Genomic DNA, 18,609 nt, shown 5'->3' with positions numbered 1-18,609 from the left:
CAATTAATTTTTTATTTAAAGTCTATAATTTTTAAATAATCTTAAAATCTTTCATTAATATAAAATTCTGTACTCAAAATAAACTCAATGGCTAAAATATATATGTTTTTTACCTATCTGCATATTTTCCATTAAGTGCATACACCCCCGCCTCCCACCGAAAAATGGTTTGATCCAGCGACCATAACCGGCTGGTACCCGCCCAACAGCGGGAAATACAGTGGTGGATAGTTAAAGTAAATACAGAAATCTGGAGCACAGAAAAGAAAGGAAAAACATTTACCTGACGAATTTTAAAGTTCCATTGTGTTCCAGGTTTGAAAAGTGCTGGAATTTAGGCTAAAGTACTTGAAAATGCTTGAAATTGTAACTACTTCGTTTCACAACAAATATCTGTCTGTCTGAACAGTTCTCTTGTATTACGTTAACAAATACGAGCCTCTTGTAATTCCAGGACGAAACATGAGAGAACGTGAAGACGTTAAGATTGGGCGTTTTGAAAATAAACCACCATTAAATAATGTGATAAAAAGCGAATTATTTCGAATCATTTAGAGTATATGTATAAATATTTAACTTAATTAAGTTTAACGTGCTGGAAAATATTGAAATGGACCTTTAAAGTTACGTACAAGTGCTTTAATTCCACCTTGTGAAGGTGTATGAACCCTGCAAACATGACTTTGTCCATCGCGCTGAGGCGCGGCACGCGAAGTTACAAAAGTTGAGAGGTGCATGACCTCGCGAACCGACAGCGCGTGAGGCCCTCGCGCACGGACTGAGCCACTGCGATTACGTCATTTTCGCCTTGCAAACCCTCGCGCAGCTTGCGACGCGTCAAGTATAAACCATTCAGCAGTCAGAAACAGCTTTGATGTGTGGCTATATTATATACTATATGACCTAACTCAAGGATTGTCTGCTACAGAGAGAATTCAAATGACATGCATGCGGGGGGGGGGTTATGGGGGCACATGAAACTTTCTTGTCCTGGGCCCCAGCAAGACTGTCAACGGGCCTGCCCAGCAACATGGAAAAAAAAAACAGGCTTCAAATCACTGTGTAATACCAAGGATTTGAGAGTAAGGAGTTTGTGCCACTACATAGTTTCTGAAATGCAGAGTGATGTATCTGAATCGACTGAACATGCTTGTGCCATTCATTAAGTGATGGACTGAACGGAGTTTTTAATAAGCAGAATTAATCTTTTGCTGGAGTGTGCTGCACCATCAATGATCCAAATATAAGAGAAATGACAAGTATGATTGTTGGGTGAAATAGTGTTTTGTTCTTTTAACTCAAACATACATATCCCTTAGTCCATTTGGCACAGATGTTGGTGTTGCTGCTCATCCTTTGGTTAGAAACTACCTTAACCATTTTCTTAATTTTTGACAAAAAAGTGCTCATCCTTTGTACTGCAGGCCATGCACATCCACAGACAGAACTTAGAGCAACTTCCTTAAAACCACCCACACACTGTGTAACCACACAAAAGGGCTCACATCTTTAAGAACAAAAGTAAGGAGATAAATTATTGTGAATCATGATTTAAGTTTGGTTCCAATTACTTTCTTTTTTGAAAAGTGGAATTTTATAAATTTCTGGTAATCTGTATAAGTTTCAACAAATTGCACTATTAATATATGAAGGTCTGCTGAAAATGCTCAAACATGCATGATTATGCAGTAAACATTAAAAAAATATAGTTCTCCTTCCCTTAACTCACTGTTACTCATCATGTGTGCATTTACATCTAAACACAATAAATAGACTTCCGCTGATGAATGACACATGCACCTGTGCAAAAGAAAATAACTCAAAAAGAAATCACACCAGCTTCATGAAGGTATAGGCTTCTTATAATGTTTATACAGAATCCTGAATGACTCCCACCCAGTCATGAGCTCCTTACCTGCATAAAACTGCATACGGAAACATCAAGGTAATGACAAGTGTACTATATATTCTCTAGATAGCACAACAAATGTAATTTCAATCATGTAGCAAAAATATAACATTAGCCTTGTGTTCTGCCTTGGCAGATAAAGCCACAATTTCCTCATGGCCAAACCCGATCAAAATCTATTTGGAACTGAAACCATTTGCTGAAGGTGCATTTAAAAGTGTGCGTGTGTTGAGAAATAATTTGATGCTTTTGGTGTTGAGCGGTAATGAGGTGGACACAAACGATGAGAAGAACGAGATTCATTACAGGCAAATCCATACCCCGAGTCCTTTACGCGGGCCACAGTCGAAGGAATGAGTGGTCCGACAGGGACAGAACCAACACAAAGAGACATGACCATGACTATACCAAGAGAAAATCCAGACACACAGTAGATAACTAAACAACACTTAATGCATTGAGACACCAGGCTAAACATACAATACTAAATGCAGGGATTTTCTGAGAACAGACCAGAACCCTCTAATGATGATCATCAAAAGGGAAGATAAAGCACGGGGTTTAAATACACAACAAACCAAGGAACAAAACTCGACACAGGTGAACACAATGACGAGAGGGCGGAGTTACAAATGACATGGGTGTGGCAGAAGAACACATGGAAAAACAAAACAAAGACATGACAGACAGGTGGAGGCGGGGCTAAGCATGACAAAATTCAAATACAAGACAACACCTTTCCCAAATTATTTTTGTCATAGTCTTAAACAAATTTAAGCATAATCCATTAGATTAAAATGCCCTTTTCACTTTTAAGAATATGCATTTAGTCAGGTGTATTCAAACTTTTGCCCCGTTTGTGTATATGTTCAGATTATATACACTGATTATTATACACACTACTTGTCCCCAGTACTGTAACCCCTTGCAGACGTACCCTTTCTTGACAATTCAGCAGAACAATGTCTGTAAACAGCTGTCCTTGGGCCATTCTCTGACACTTTAAAATACTTCCATCCAGCCCATACAGTTGGGGTTTATGGTTCTTTAAGGAGGATGTGGGCACTTTAACCTAGAGATGAAAGCAGAAACAGCATGCATGCACATGCGAGACAAGAAGAGAGAGAGAGATAGGAAGAGAGAGAGAGAGAGAGAGAGAGAGAATGTTTTCTTTACTCTTACTGGTTTTTTTTTACTCTTTCTTTAGTTACATGTTTTTCTCCCTATAAAACACATAGTGCTGCCTAGACCATAAGCCCTACAAACACCAAACTTGGCAGAAAAGTGTAGTCAGTTTACAGGACCACACTCAAATAAAGGGAACCACATTGGCCAAGTGGTGGCGCTATAGTGCAGCATTTTATGTTTTGATCCATATCTTCCACAACATATGACCTAAAGACCAACCTCCATTACATTGCTTGGCTCAAGCCAAACAAAAAAGACTCTTGGTATAGGAGAAGAGTTTGAAAAGTATACAAGACTGTTCAATGTCAGACACAATTTTATACAGTTCAAAACAAAACAGACTCCATTATTCGAGGGAGAAGCTGAGCACTTTTTTTATTAGTGTGTCTCCAATCTGTAATCGTTGTAAGGTTGCTAATGGTAATCTGACCATGGGCGTGGCAGTGGGGGGAAAGTGGACCTGACTACCCAGGGCCCGAGTAGGGAGAGGGGCCCATTTTGCTCATGTGCCTCGTTTACTGGCATTTATAGGGGCTCACTGACATTGAGGGTGTACAGGGCCCAGAATTTGGTGCTACGCCCCTGATCTGATGCACACCTTTTGATCATGTGTTCAGCTCTACTAATTTTGGGATAAATTAAAAAAAAAAATTAATTTTTTGATAAAAACTTTTCTCAACAGTTTTTGGTAAACAATGGGACCCAGAACCACTTATCGCCATTATTGGAGCTAACATTCAACATTCAAACTGCTAACTTTGAGCAAAATCAGTCGCTGAATGGTTATACGGTTCAGTATTTGCTATTTACATACTCACCAGTATAGGAAGTGACACAGACTCACGCATGCATGCGTTCACATACTACCCCCTTACAATTCAATTCAATGGTGCTTCATTGGCATGACAAATATGTAAATTTGTATTGCCAAAACATAGGATACATGCAATGGTAAAATATAATACAGTTTTTTTTTTACGACTGCTAACATGCGTTTGTCCAATCTGTAGTCACATTTTCAAAACTCTAAACACAGTGAACACAACATCAGTCTTCAGTAGCTGTACAATTAGTGCAATTCATGTTGTTTTTGCACAAAATGCAGTCATTTTACATGTTTCTACAATGCTTACATTTTCTATACACACAAGGTTATCAAATAACAAAATTCTGGATAATTCTTGTCTTATTTACAAATGCTTGCACACTGCATGTCAAAAATGAAAACCTAAGGTTCAAAACCGTAAATATTGTATAAAATGCAAAGTTCTGCAAAAACAAAGGCAGCTGAAAAGCTAATACTGTAATACACATTTTTGCACATATAGATCAATGAAATAAAATGAAGTACAGTAATGTACCGGGTCAGAGAGGAGCAAATATAACAATTTGTCCTGCAATCTCAAGTGCTGGTTTGGTCCTTCACAAATGCCAGATTGGTCCCTATAACAGTGTGACCTCTTCTTTAGTTTTTGAATGAACTCTACCAACAACTGGTTCCAGAAGCAGAAAGGGAACAGGTGGGAGGAAACACGAGGACATTTGTGATGGGACAATGTAGCATTCTGTTTTTCTCATATCATCACAAACTGGTTTATAGACCATCCAAGAATGATGTCCCTTTTCCTCCCGCCCATCTCACCTTTCCTCAACCCCTCTAAGGAACTTTGTTCAGTCTGGAGGTGGAAGGTGTATGATCATCGGCCTCATGACCAAGTTTGCATGGCAAGGGCCAAAATCAGATGTGATGAGGATGAAAACATGTGGCCAGTCTCTAAGACAACTTAGATTACACGTAACCAGACTGTTCAGTTTTGTATTCTGTTTTTTCTCCCTTGTGTGGCTTTTTTTTGTATATGTGTATTTTTATATATATGGGACCATGGCTAATTATGTTTACAATTACGGTAATTTGTTTTTGGGTTAGGCCACAATTTACAGTAATGTCCCTAATACAGTAAAATATACCCTTTACTGCAAAACTGTTACTGACTCATTTTTTGTCTAATCTACATTCCATATAGTACCTAACAGTAAATATCACTCATTGTGTAGACAGTGTGTTGCCAAAAATGCACACATTTGAAAAAAAAGTCTAAATGAAGCAGATTACAGTAAAAATGAACTGACTAAGAAATCAACAGATGTTACTGGAAAATGTCTGATATTTGCTGGGAGAGAATAAAATATTACATGTAATACTGTTTCTGTATTGCCATCAAATGTTAGTTTTTTTACAGTGGTTGTGCAGTGATTGACTATGTTCATCTCGAATAGAGAATCTGTGCTAGTGTTTGAAAGAATGACTGGATACTGAACCAGCTTTGTTGTGTTTTAACAAAGTTAGTGTATAAAGAGAAAACTTTGTTTGCGTTGTGAAATGCAGAGTTGGTATTTAGTTTTTTGAACAGGATATTGCTGTAACTATTTGGCTATGTGTATGAGGTAAATGTGTTGCTGTGTTTAGAGTTTTGAAAATATATTTCAGGTATTGGGAAACATGTTAGCAGTGGTAAAAAAACTGTAATAACAATACCTGTAATTACAGGGCTTTGAAGCTGGTATCTGTCATTCTCACCCATTGTGCTTTAGAGTATGATAGGAGTGAACATATTAGCCCTGCTAGTGTGCTGATATCTCCATGTTCACCAAGAACATATGGCAGCTCCTCTTCATCAGCCAGATATTGAAATTCAGGGAATTACACTCCACCTTACACTCTAACCCTCCCCCACAGACCTCTGTGGCTGAACTCTTTCTGTCTACGTCTTAAACACATACACCATCAGGTCAGACATGTCAGCTGGTTCCTTGTGCTATAGAGTACCAATAGCTGCAAGGTTTCAGCACTCGTCGTTCCTTCAGGAAATGCAAATCTAGTTTACAAATGCTTTCCTTGTTACAAATAACCCAATCAAAACCATTAGACAATGAAAGCAAAGATAATAGATAGCTATGCACCATACAGACATGTAATGGGTTTGGTATGATTCAGATCTATGTTTACATACCACACAAACACACAGCTAATATCAGCGTGCGATTTAGCTCTATGATCTGAATCATTTTGCGAATACAATTTCTTTTGGGCCTTAAGTGCCTCATAAGCCTGTTATATAGGCCTGACATTAAAAAGTACACTTCATGCAATCATATCAAATGGAAATCATTTGCTCAAAACAGCCCCTTGGGCCCCTATGGCCTATACTCACTTCAACTGTGATTGCTGCTTGTAACTACATTTGTATGTGTATTTGTCATGGTGCATGTGTATTGTCATGCTGTGTGTGTATTTGAAATGGTGTATGTGTATTTGTCATGCTGTATTTGTCATGCTGTATTTGTCGCTGAGCTTGTCTTTACATTTATTAAATTTTCTGTGTTCACTCTATTGGTTTTCCCTTCCTTGTTTCCTCTTCCTCACGTGAAACAACAATTTTAATAACAAAGAATTCAGCAAACCTGTTAATTTTCTGGTTAGATTCCAGGAAAGTTGGTGAAATGCCAAATTCCCATATGTCTGTTTATTTTGGCAACAGCCAGTAACTATACTGTAACTATCACCTATATGAGGGTGGTTAATCGATGTCTAGTAAAACATGCTTAGTACGTTTTTTTGTGTGTTCCAACACTGTCAACAATCTCGATATCATCACAGTTCAGAATGATCTGTAGTGCAGTTATATTCCTTAACTTATAATCATGATTCACACCCTTATAATGGGTGACTGTGGTATATTCTTCCAGTGCAAATATCCAATAGTGTAGAAAGACATTTGGAATTTAATTTTTTTACTGATTAGAATTTAATACGAACATATATTTAAAAGTTAAAGGAGGAAATAATGTATATGCAGACTTCCAGTCTGGATAAGGTCAGTAACAAATGCACATGACACTTTATTCTAGGTCATGGCCAATCAGAAATTCTTATGTTGGTTTGTGTTTAATGTGCAGGCCAAATTACAGTCATTTGTTTGGATGCAAAATAATAGCTAGACTAACTGAAATCCATTTTTCTGGCCACGTACCCCATAGAAGTAGAGGGCGGAGGGAGGAAGTTAAGAGATTCAACAGGGGAAAGTATGAAGTGGACTTATTTCCCTAACCAGTAGGGGTGTTGTTTCCTCGCCTGTAGCTGAATGTAATAAGGGTCGTTCAGAAGTTGATTTAAGATTAAGGAAGCGGTCCGGCGAGTCCCATAGGCTGTACGCTCTCAGGAACGGTACCTCGACGACCCAAACCGGCCATCAACAGGCTAGTCACCGCCTGACCTGGTAAGGCTCCAGTTAGACGAACTCTTACAGTTTACGTGTTGGCTGCATCAATAACAGAAAGGAAAAGCGGCACAAACGTCGAACCGCTCGATATATTGACGAGTGGGTGTAAATAAATGTCGTTAAATAAAAGCCCGTTCAGATAACGAGCAAACTGTTACTGTGGCTCTAACGGAACTCTCTGTCACGTACGATGTGTTATCATCTCTGGTTTACTCGGTGTTACAGTGTCTTTGGTTTTAGTTGGTTTCAAAAATCATTTGAATCGTTCAAAAACATTTCAACCGAAACCACTCACTATAAATGTACCTGTACATTTCTTACATACTGTTTATTGGAGACTACGTGTTTTATTTTTGTAGCTCACAACGCTGTCTTGCAACAACATTTCACCTAAGTTTCAAAATGAACAGAGCAAATCTTTTGACGAAAAAATGAAGGTTGTAGCCGCAGGCTATCCCACTTCGCTCTGCAAAGCACTTGTAGAGGTCTCAAAATTCACAGTTTTGAAGAAACTCTTTAGAACCTGGTTAGCTATCAGGTAGGTTATTCTTGTAATGATAGACTACGGCTTTTAACAAAGACGTGATATTGTGTGAGTCACAGTAATCTGGTAAATCCTTCACTTAAATGTACTTATTAAATATAATAAGCTTACATTGTTTTGTGTCAAGCAAACAGCTCTGGGCACACTATAGACTTATCCCTTAGTGAACGGATACTTAAATACATTGTGCCATTTCTAAAACTGTTCACATTCCTTTGGACACAATCCACATGGTTAGGAAGGCAGAGCACTGAAATTTCTAATGTTCATGAATGAGGCTGTTTGCTGCTGCTCATTAAATATATCCTGTCCACAACCACACTGGGCTCCAGTTAATCCAGCTGTGTTTAGAGCAAGTACTGAAACACTTTGGTGTAATTTTTTCCAGATGAGGAATCTCTCATTCACACAAGTAAACAGTGTTCGTTGAGGAGATTGTGCCATTTTATTCGGTTGCTTCTTGAGGCTGCACTACTACCATCATCTAAATTCAGATGTAAACTTGTGGCTCGTGAAATGTTTGGATAACTTATCTAAACGGAAGAGACACAGACGTGTATGCACGCAGGGTTGAATTGACACTTCATGAACAGTTCATCAGCACAGTTTATTACATGTTTTAGATGATACTTTAGTAGATCAGGGGTTAAATATTTGAACAATTCTTGTCACAGAGCTGGTCATGAACTGATAAAGCATTTAAGTGTCTAATAACATAAATAGGTTCTATACCCTGTACTGGTTTATGTCACGCACCATAGGTTCTATACCCTGTACTGGTTTATGTCACGCACCATAGGTTCTATACCCTGTACTGGTTTATGTCACGCACCATAGGTTCTATACCCTGTACTGGTTTATGTCACGCACCCAACCTCGTCAACTCCCGCACACAAGTCCGTCAGGTGCCTTATTCATGACACACCTCACAATTATCTTCCCATTCACTGGAGTATTAATCTCTAATCACACTCACCCTCATTTAACCCCTGTCTTCAGCACTTAGCATTAGCTTCTTACTAAAGACTCAGTGTGTCTAACAGACTCCCCAGTTTTGCCTCCATTTTGTTAGTCTCGTTTACTCCAGTAAAACACCCTGCTGCCTTCACTGTGGTTTGTCTCGTGGTGCTGTTCTGAAAAGGCCCTTTAAAGACGTTACGCTTGTCTTGTATCATTTTCATCTACACAGTAATTCCGACATCCAGAGTAAACAGCTGACGCTGCTTTTCAGATAGTAAGATAAAGGTACTGCCTTTTGGGATAAGGATCACTTTAGATTATCCTTCCGTCCTTTCCTTCATAACCCGTCTACTATTTGCACATTTGTAAGCTGCTATGGATGAGTGTGAACAGCTCAGTCTGAGTTGCATACAGTAATGTGAAGTCAGAAACAAGACTCATAGGAACCACGAGGAATTTTAAGGCATCTACAAATTGACATTTAACCGAAAATATTTTAGCTCAAATTTCTGCATTATTTTGTATTTGTGTATGCGGTGTTAAACTAAAACGGAATTGGTTGAACCTCTTCACAGTTAAATGCTGCCTATAAGTGTTTAGAATCACCATTAGATAACTGGTTAGATGTTTAACTTGCCACTTTGTTCATTTTCTTGTTTGCTGACAGTATACAGACTTCTACACATTATACTGTGATATGATTTCTGTGTAACATTTTCCACATTTCGGACCCAGGAAAAGATGCTCAGAAACATATTGTGAATCAAATTTTCTGTGTCCTTAGGAAGGAGGCATCAGTTCTGTGTCATGGCTTCAGATGGTAAGGCCAATAAACTTTAGCGAATTTTAACACCTCCATCTATGATGCCAGCAAATACTCAGCCAATGAGAGCTCTCAAAGCTCTTCATGCCTCCATATTCCATACACTCACTCTGTGGTGTAATCTATTACTAGTACATTAGAAATTAGTGCAATATACAAGCCCTGCGTCACTGCGTGAGGTAGGATTATACCTCCACAGAACCTGCTGTGAACGCCCCCGGGCATAGAAGGCCCCCGGGTGGAAAAGGCCCAGATGTGGAAGGCACCGTCGGGGCAACAGCCAGTATATGAATATGTTGAATCATACAAAACAAATGATGTTCAAACAAAATAGGTGAAGAAACTACAGATTTCACATAAAGTATGTGTTGATAGGCATTTTTTATATTGTGCTGGGTAGACTTTGAAACTAAGCTGAATGAATGTTTATCCATATCAAGAGTAATTTAAAGACGGCTGTAGACCTCTGAATGAAATGTGATATAATTATGTCTACACACATCATTATTAGTACTTTGCCAATGCATCATAATATTTACCTGTTTTTACAAACCTACTTTCGCCTGTTTTTCATGTGTAGCGTCTAGTGCTGTTGATCTCCAGCCAAGGAGAAGTGATGCCTTCCCCAACCCTAATTATGGTGGTCAAGTGCCAGTCCCACCCGGTAAGATCTCCACTTACCTGCTCTTTGTTGGTGACTGACCACTCTCAGCTGAGGTGAAATGCCAACACGTGTAAAAACTTTGACAACGCTGCTGTGCCTGGCGTCCGTGTACTCCAACCAGCCAAACGCCCAGACCAAACCACGTCGGCGTCGCTGCCGAGGCGGGAACGGGTCCCGGCGGTCTGCGGTCGTCCGACTCTAACCAAATGGCGCAGAAGATGGCAGAGAAATCTTGTGGCGGTAGCTGGCCTGCGGTCTGTGATTGCACGTGTTTAAAAGTGGGCCCGGTGAGTGACGCGTGTGTATGCATGTGTACGTTTCTACCTCAGGATACGTGCCTCCGCAGACACCTGCCATGATGCCGGTACCTCAGAGACCGCTCGGCTGCCCTCCAGGACTGGAGTACCTGACCCAGGTGAGTTTCAGCCACTGCACCTTATTTATGCTTCTCGCTAGCCACACGTTGGTCCAGCACCACACTGTGTTTTTATCTAGTTAGAGAGATGTCTGCTTTGACTTGAAGGTTCTGTTGACTTGCAGACACAATGCTCAGTTGAGAGCCTGCTAAATGTCTAGCTCTGTTTGAAAATTATTCTATCAGCAAGCATGCAAGGACACCTCATTTGTTAAGTATTAACCGCAGCAAATGAAGTTTCTGAAATTTGGTCCAAAACACAATTTGTGTCTTGTTGCATGCAGACTATGTGACTTGCTAACTTGATAAACAGACATTTTAAAGACCTGCTGGTTGGACATGGGGGTTGGTTAGCGTCTGAGGCTTACCTCAGTCACTCTATGTGGTTCTACATGGCTAGTATGGAAAATTATCCCTTGCGATACTATCAGTGATGACCAAGCAAGTGGCAGCGTTGTACAGGTTTATGCAAAGGTGAAGTGGAAGCTATTTTCCTGGATTGCCCACAACTTTTAGAAACTACGGGAGCTTCTAGAATCTTTCGATGCAAATGTCACTGGAAAAAAACAAAACAAAAACAAAACATGTGCGTACAAGTGCGCCTGCGTGTGCGGACGCAGAGGTTCAGTCTTTAACCTCTCCTCCTTCTCCTTGTGTGGCTAGATCGACCAGCTTCTCATTCATCAACAAATCGAGTTGGCTGAAGGTGAGTGAGGAGTTTTATATTTGTTTCTCACTGACCTCCGTGGCATTTCTTCCCACCACACCCGATGTGCAGTGAAACCTACGATGAAGGGTGACAACACGCGCTGTGCGCTTGTAAAGTAGACGCATACGAACAGACCTGCTTTGTCTAACACGGGGAGAGGCATTAGTGGGCAAAAGAAAAGATCAAAACCAAACCAAACACTAACCCTTAAACAATGAAGTATTTCATTAACTAATAACCTAAATACTTGGATAAGATTTACATTTAGCAATAATTGCCCAGTCAGAGACGACGGGGGATGGGGTAGAGTGCTGGATTTACTTAGAAGGTCAGAGGCCCTCGTCTGTCATAGTAAATAACATAGAAGAGGTTCAGCAAAGGTCAGAGGACACAGGTCTCCTCTCATAGAGGCGTGAGGAGTCCCTCCAGCGGAACGCAGTCCGCGTCTACCTGTCTTGAGTAGCTTTGGGAGTCTACCTGGGGCTGCCTGTAAACCATTGACTACTCGCCACCAGAAACTCACAATCTACAAGTTTGGATTTGGCTTTTTATATATTGTGTACTGTGTCTCTGAATACCGAGCTATTTATACACTGTGGCAGTACCAAGCACTGAACACACAGCTGATTAAGGGGTCTTGCTCACGTTTGTTTAACAAATGCTTCCACTGTGCTGCGTCACAGTTATTTTAGGCTGGGAGACGTGTAATAAGTACCTGGTGAAGAACACACTGGGGCAGCAGGTCTTCTTCGTGGCGGAGGAGAACGACTGCTGTAACAGGCAGTTCTGTGGCGCCATGCGCTCCTTCGTCCTTCACGTCCAGGACAACATGGGTCAGGAGGTCATCACCCTCACGCGGCCTCTAAGATGCAGCGGCGTCTGCTGCCCCTGCTGCCTGCAAGAGGTACTGCACGTGTGTGTGTGTGTGTGTGTGTGTGTGTGTGGTCGGTCTTTTGGCCCACGAAGTGATTCAAAATGGGCATTCTATTATTTTTTAGCTCTGTCAAATACTTCTACATGATAAAATTAGTTATAATGATTTCCTGTTAAAAAAAAAAAAAAACCAAACAAGTCATGAACAAGACACCTGTACGGGCACCTGGTTTCTGTGACAGAAGGTAGTCTTCTCTCCGTGTTTAGCTGGAGGTCCAGGCCCCATCAGGCACTCCCATTGGGTACGTGGTTCAGGACTGGCACCCCTACTTGCCCAAGTTTACCATCCAGAACGAGAGACGAGAGGGCGTTCTGAAGATCGTGGGACCATGCTGTTCCTGTAAATGCTGCTCGGACGTGAACTTCGAGGTATTGTCCACAGAAGAATGTTTCTGTCACTCCAGTCATGCTGTATCGTTATCATTCATATTGTCCTCCTGTATAGGAATATGTATTCAGTAGTCAAAAGCAGAATGTACCTCAATTGCAATTATGTGTCACACGTTACCTAGACTGGTAGATTTCAAAGCAAAAGTTTTTTGCAATGATCAGAAAGTGTTGCTGGTGACTCCAAACGGGTTAAGATCCCGGTCGGTTACGCGTTATCGTGCTGACACCGCAGGTCCTGTCCATGGACGAGTCCACCAACGTGGGCAGGATCAGTAAACAGTGGACCGGCTTCCTGCGGGAGGCTTTCACCGACGCAGACAACTTCGGCATCAAGTTCCCCATGGACCTCGACGTGAAGATGAAAGCTGTTCTTCTCGGAGCCTGCTTCCTCATTGTAAGCCACAGTGGATCGATTGATACACTATCAAACGTTTCCAATGTTTCTTCAGGCCAGGTTTGGCTACTACCAAAGTCTTCCTCACCTAATCCAAAGCTCTTCTTTATTAAGGACTTCATGTATTTTGAAAATACTCAAAAGAATAACTGAGAAGATTGTTAATGCCTGGGTAAGTAGTCATGGCATAATTTAAATTATTATAAACTACCGTATTCATTTTTATATCCTTCCTGATTTCATCTGTGTTGGTGACATTTCTAGGTCTGTTCCAAGGGGAACTGGAGATTTGGGTCTTGACTGGATCTTTTCTTGCACTTTGATGCCCATTACAGATAGCCATAAAATGCTGTAATAGAACAGAAATACAATAGACATATATCATTTTCTATATTTTAATATAAATGTTCAGTATACTCTAAAGAAACATTTACTTCTGGGACTTGTAACTACATATTTTTATATTCTGTTTTTCTCAATGATAGAAAGTTTAGATTTTTTTTATTGCAACCTCTAGATGGCACTATAGTGCACAGAAATGATTGAGCCCTTATTGTACTTCAACCATCATACATCTGTGGAAACTGCCCACAGATGTTCCGTATTTCAAATAAATGTTTGAGCTTTATTTGTATTTTTCCCAATTGTTGTTTAGTAGCATTACATACATTACAGACCATCTGCCCTAACAATAGGGGTCTAGCCAAACCCAAAGACAGTACGGTACTTGGCAACATGCAAATAATGTTTTTTAGTTTGGTTCGATTTTCTTAATTGTGCGAGCCTGTTGGCAGTGTCGAAGTAGGTCGACCATGTGCGATTGTTTCAAATCACATTTGATAATGAGTGAGAGATTTAGGGTTTCTCTCCTTTTTCTAGGATCTATAAGCATGTTTGCTCAGTTGTCCACATAACCTGTTGTTCCCTCCATTGTTAGCAGTGTATTTTCCAACCTCATTTGTAGTTACCCCATGTCCCTAACTCCCTTTCCAACACGGATTCCAACATTATTTGAATATGAATACAAATGTTTTTGCTGTCTCAACAAATTCAAACAGTGGGCTCTCCGTCCCTATTCCGTACACTCGTTGTGGTGTGATCTATTACTAGCACACTAGAAATTAGTGCAACATGTAAGCCCTACATCACTGCGTAGGATTATGCGTAGGTAGGATTATGCCTCCACAGAACCAGCTGTGAACGCCCCCGGGCGTAGAAGGCCCCCTGGGCGTAGAAGGCACCAGCAGGCGACGGCTTGCCCGATGTTTTTAATCAATAATGAACAACTCCTCGGTTGACGGAAGTTGACAGATTGATGCTTCGCGCTGATGTCTTTGACGCGGACGTTGGACGGGGGAGCTTTGCTAAGCCACGCGGATGTGTTCTCCAACTGAACGCCGCCTTAACCGCCCATGGATACAAACTCTCATCACATCTGACAGCACTTGTGCTGTCTTTCCATCAAATGTAACAGTAAAAGTAAATGTAACTGACCACATAACTGTTAACCTCATAATTTAAGCCATACTCCATTGTTAACAACACTGTCATGAAGACCACTCTGGCAGGTCTGTGTGTAATGTCTATACTTGGTCGAATTGTAATGTTGCCATAGGAGGGGATCCAGCATGTGTAATTGAACTATTGGGGTTTAATAGTAGTAACATTGACCTGCACATAAACTTTGTTTTACTTGCTTAAGTGTCACTGTATTTTACATGGATCTCAGAACTGACTTGATAACCCATAGCACCCTAATAAACTAAAGGTAGTTTCATAGATAAGTGAGCTAAAATTAACACATTATGTTTAAATATATAGTATATGGCATGTAAAATGCTATGTGTGTTGTTTCTGAAACAAACTGTTGAAAAATAAATACGATCCATTTTAATTCATTAATGTACTTTCCGGTCCAAAGGGTTCTCAAACTTTACCACAGCTACAAATACAAATGTATCAACTTGAAAGCATTAAATACACAAAATAATACTTGAACTTTGATATACAATTTGATATGACATACAGAATGCAATGCATCTTTGCCTCGGGTAAAAATACAGTCTCCCTCTGACTGGAAACTGATATAAAAGTCAGAAGTACTGCTTGTCTGACAACACTACCCTCTTCTGTAAACGCTGGTGTCAGCATATGACACAAAGGCAATTTGTCTCCTTTAGAAACACACGCACACCCGCACATATACAGACAAGCTCTAATTAGGCCCTGCCACAAAGCCGACTGATAGTGATGTGAAATGTCAACAGAGGAACAACTGATAAGTTGTTGAGAGCAGGTTGGACAAGGGCAGGTGTTTAAACTCAAGCAGAGGTCGGTAGAGAAACCTAAGTAATATTGTAATAAAACTGAACCACCTTTTCTGTCCAGTGTAGTCAAATGTGAAATTTGAAAATGGTCTCAAAACTTATTAAAACTTTTCTTTGCTTGAAGGATTTGTGTGTATTACAAAAAACCCTTCTAAATATTAAATTGCTAAAAAATATAACCCAATAAATAATGGGAAGGTTATCAAAATGGGGTTATACGAACAGTAAACACTGTCCTTTGTAACGCTTCATAAATTAAGTTGCCAGGTGGGGTTTTGTCCAGCAGGCGGTGCTGGTGAGCAAACACAACCCATAACAAATAGTAGACAAGATAGATTTTCGGTGTTTACCGGTGAGACGCTGTTGTACACATGCAGCTTTGAGGGCCATTCTTTGTTTTTGTTTAACCCCTCAAGGGAAAACTGTCAGGTTGTTCTATTATCCAAAAATACTTAATATAGTACAGCCTACCTTAGCATCATTGCATATTCATAGCATAACGTACATTTGCATTAAAAAAGTATTATCAATCGGACGTCGGCTCTCATCTATTCTCCTTTGATTCGATCCCCAGATCACCGTGTTAGTCTTAAAAGTCACGATCGTGTCAGTTTCCCTGACGGACGGGTCAATATAAGTAGATCAATGCTCTTAGGTGGGTGCATTGGGCTATTCGGATAGTCCTGCCTTGTCCAAATGTCCTACTATTGCACACAGAGCGGATGTATGACGGGTTTACCTAGCTATAAATGTGTGTGCACTACATAAGTTGCTTTATTACAACTTTATCATTACAATTGTCTACAGCAATTACAATGTATACACCAGAACACGTGCAGGAGGGGGTCAGCCAGGCGTAACGGAGACGCACCGTGGTGCATTAACCCTTGGTAGCACCGGTCGATAGGACGAACCGACGGGACGTCTCAGCTGATGCGAGAGGTGGAGAAGAAAACGAGAACACAGCAGATCTCGTTTCTGCTCCCAGACACACACACACACAGCAGCATCAAGGCCGGGTTATAACCGATACGAGCGGGAGAAGCGTGCGAGTGTGAACATGAGCAGCTTCCAGCCGCTGCAGTAACGCTGATTTAGGGAGGACAAACTGATCGGTTGCCTTCCGGGCGAAGACGCTGTTCTCAGCACGGCGCTCATATTACAGAGCTGATTTCTGCTCTGTTTACCCCAGCGGCCTTATTTACTCAGCATTTCACCAAACCGCTCCCAATTTATAACCGCCGAGTTCAGTTCGCCCTCTTTTCGGGAGGAACGAAGACGCGGAGACGGACGCGGCCGCCTTTTAGTTCGTGTTCGCCTGCGTTAACACAAAGCGCCCGGCCTTTCCTGGGCCGCTCGGCTCGTCTGAGGCACGGGTGTGAGTTACATCAAATATGTGGCGGTGTTCGAGCGAGGCCGGTTCTGGCAGGACCCAGCCGGACTCACACACCTCACCCACACGCAGCTGTCAGTCAGAGAAGCGGGAGCTCGTCAAGAGACCCCGCGCGACGCTGCGCGAGACGCTCCGCGCGCGAGACGCAGCGCGCGCGCATCATCACAAACTCTATATGGAACGGGAGAAACTAACAGGGTGTGCACGCTGTATGTAACCAGTGCTGGTGAACTCTTATTTAACGATGCGGTGCTGCAGATAATATTATGTAGTACACAAATACCCGAATATGCAAGCGATGCATATTAAAAGAGAATAACAGGGCAGATTGTAAGTAGTTCATAAGGGATGCATCTTTTGTTGTTTAGGCTCTGAACCAGTGACTGAGGCGTGTTGAAAGTTGGCTCTAATTCAAGGTATTTATGTCTGCACTGGGTGGACGGTTTAAGAACCACAGGCGTCTTTACCCATCGCCCCACCAAAACATAAATAATTGGACAACTGACACCTCGGTTGTTTCTTGGAGAGCTGATCGTTACTGCAGGTGCAACGCTTTACAGCAAACACTCTTGTCCAGAGCAGATTATATATTTATCACAGTGACAGTATGTGTTCTTCCTGGGAGTCAAACCCATGACCTCTTATGATTATCATGTGCTGCCTACTGTGTCTATCCGTAATAAGACCCACTGGTAGGAAAGCTGGCCAACAAGAAGCAGAAATCAGAATAATCCAACTGCTTCAGGACAAAACTTTAGAACCATGTAATGCTGAAGGATGTAGGCCTGGACATTCTAGTCTCCCATTTAGATAATGTACAACCAGCACGAGTTCAAAAGGCTCAGCACTGAGATTAAACCGATGCTAAGTTTCCAGGAAAGAAATGCTAGCTGGCTAGAATGGTCCATCACAATCCTGCAGAGTTGTGACACGAGCGTTTTTGTTCAGCCGAGATGAAGATTAACCCGTAGCAATGTGGTCGTGCTTGGAGTACAATGAGCCTTTACAAAGAGTGATAGTGGTAATGCTACAGCCCAGAAACGTGGGATGATGCTCAGAGCTGAATAAAGCTGTGTTCATTTCTCCTCACTTCCTCTGTCATGTCAACACGAGCTCTATACGCAGTACATCTTACCAACAACACACTCGCCACGGAACATCAGAAGAATTGTAGCAACTGATAAATGGACCACAACGGTCTAGAGAATTTACACTTCCTCATTTACTTACAATTACTTTAATCCAGTTGAAATATAGCACCTATGTTTTTAAATGGCTGTAGTTCTAATACGCAAGAAAGCTCAAAATAGAACTAAAAGGTGCTTTATGAATCTGTATGCTTGCAGCAAGTCATTTCAAATCCAACTGACAGATAAAAAACAGACCTGAGAAAACAAATTGCTGTGCGTGTCATTCCTTCTGGTTTTGACTGTAGACAGTAGAGATGAGAGTGTGAGTGATCACTCTATCCGTTTGGACTGAACAGTATAAGAAACACTGAGATTATGCAAGTGCATTAGTATAAAAAGCAGGTGGATAAAGAATGACAGAATAAAAAACTTAAGACTAGCACCAAAAAAAACATGTACATTTGCATAACCAGATGCTGACTCCAGGATGCTTCAGTAGATTTTAATTAGCAGTTTTAAATACACTTGCACTTCCTCCCTGGACAGGAAA

General features: G+C 41.1%; 1 protein-coding gene across 1 annotated transcript; it reads left to right on the top strand.

Annotated features, from left to right (window-relative positions):
• The first annotated feature begins 7,132 nt into the window (after positions 1-7,132).
• Positions 7,133-13,837, top strand: LOC143475091 (phospholipid scramblase 1-like). Its single transcript, XM_076972828.1, has 10 exons — positions 7,133-7,374; positions 9,666-9,701; positions 10,285-10,368; positions 10,698-10,783; positions 11,447-11,489; positions 12,176-12,396; positions 12,633-12,794; positions 13,048-13,209; positions 13,324-13,381; positions 13,474-13,837. Exons 2-9 carry the CDS (start codon positions 9,689-9,691, stop codon positions 13,360-13,362), a joined length of 810 nt encoding a protein of 269 aa, XP_076828943.1. The 5' UTR covers positions 7,133-7,374; positions 9,666-9,688; the 3' UTR covers positions 13,363-13,381; positions 13,474-13,837.
• The last annotated feature ends 4,772 nt before the right edge of the window (positions 13,838-18,609 follow it).

The sequence above is a fragment of the Brachyhypopomus gauderio genome, chromosome 14 (genome assembly GCF_052324685.1).
Source record: "Brachyhypopomus gauderio isolate BG-103 chromosome 14, BGAUD_0.2, whole genome shotgun sequence".
NCBI classification, from domain to species: Eukaryota; Metazoa; Chordata; class Actinopteri; order Gymnotiformes; family Hypopomidae; genus Brachyhypopomus; species Brachyhypopomus gauderio.
The sequence above is the reverse complement of the archived record's forward strand: the minus strand, read 5'-3'. Positions and strand labels throughout refer to the sequence as shown.

Bases quoted from the DNA above. Each gene is read 5' to 3' on its own strand.
- LOC143475091 (XM_076972828.1), top strand. The intron at 12,397-12,632 runs GTACTGCACGTG...CTCCGTGTTTAG, and splicing joins GCCCCTGCTGCCTGCAAGAG to CTGGAGGTCCAGGCCCCATC. The intron at 13,210-13,323 runs GTAAGCCACAGT...TTCTTTATTAAG, and splicing joins TCGGAGCCTGCTTCCTCATT to GACTTCATGTATTTTGAAAA.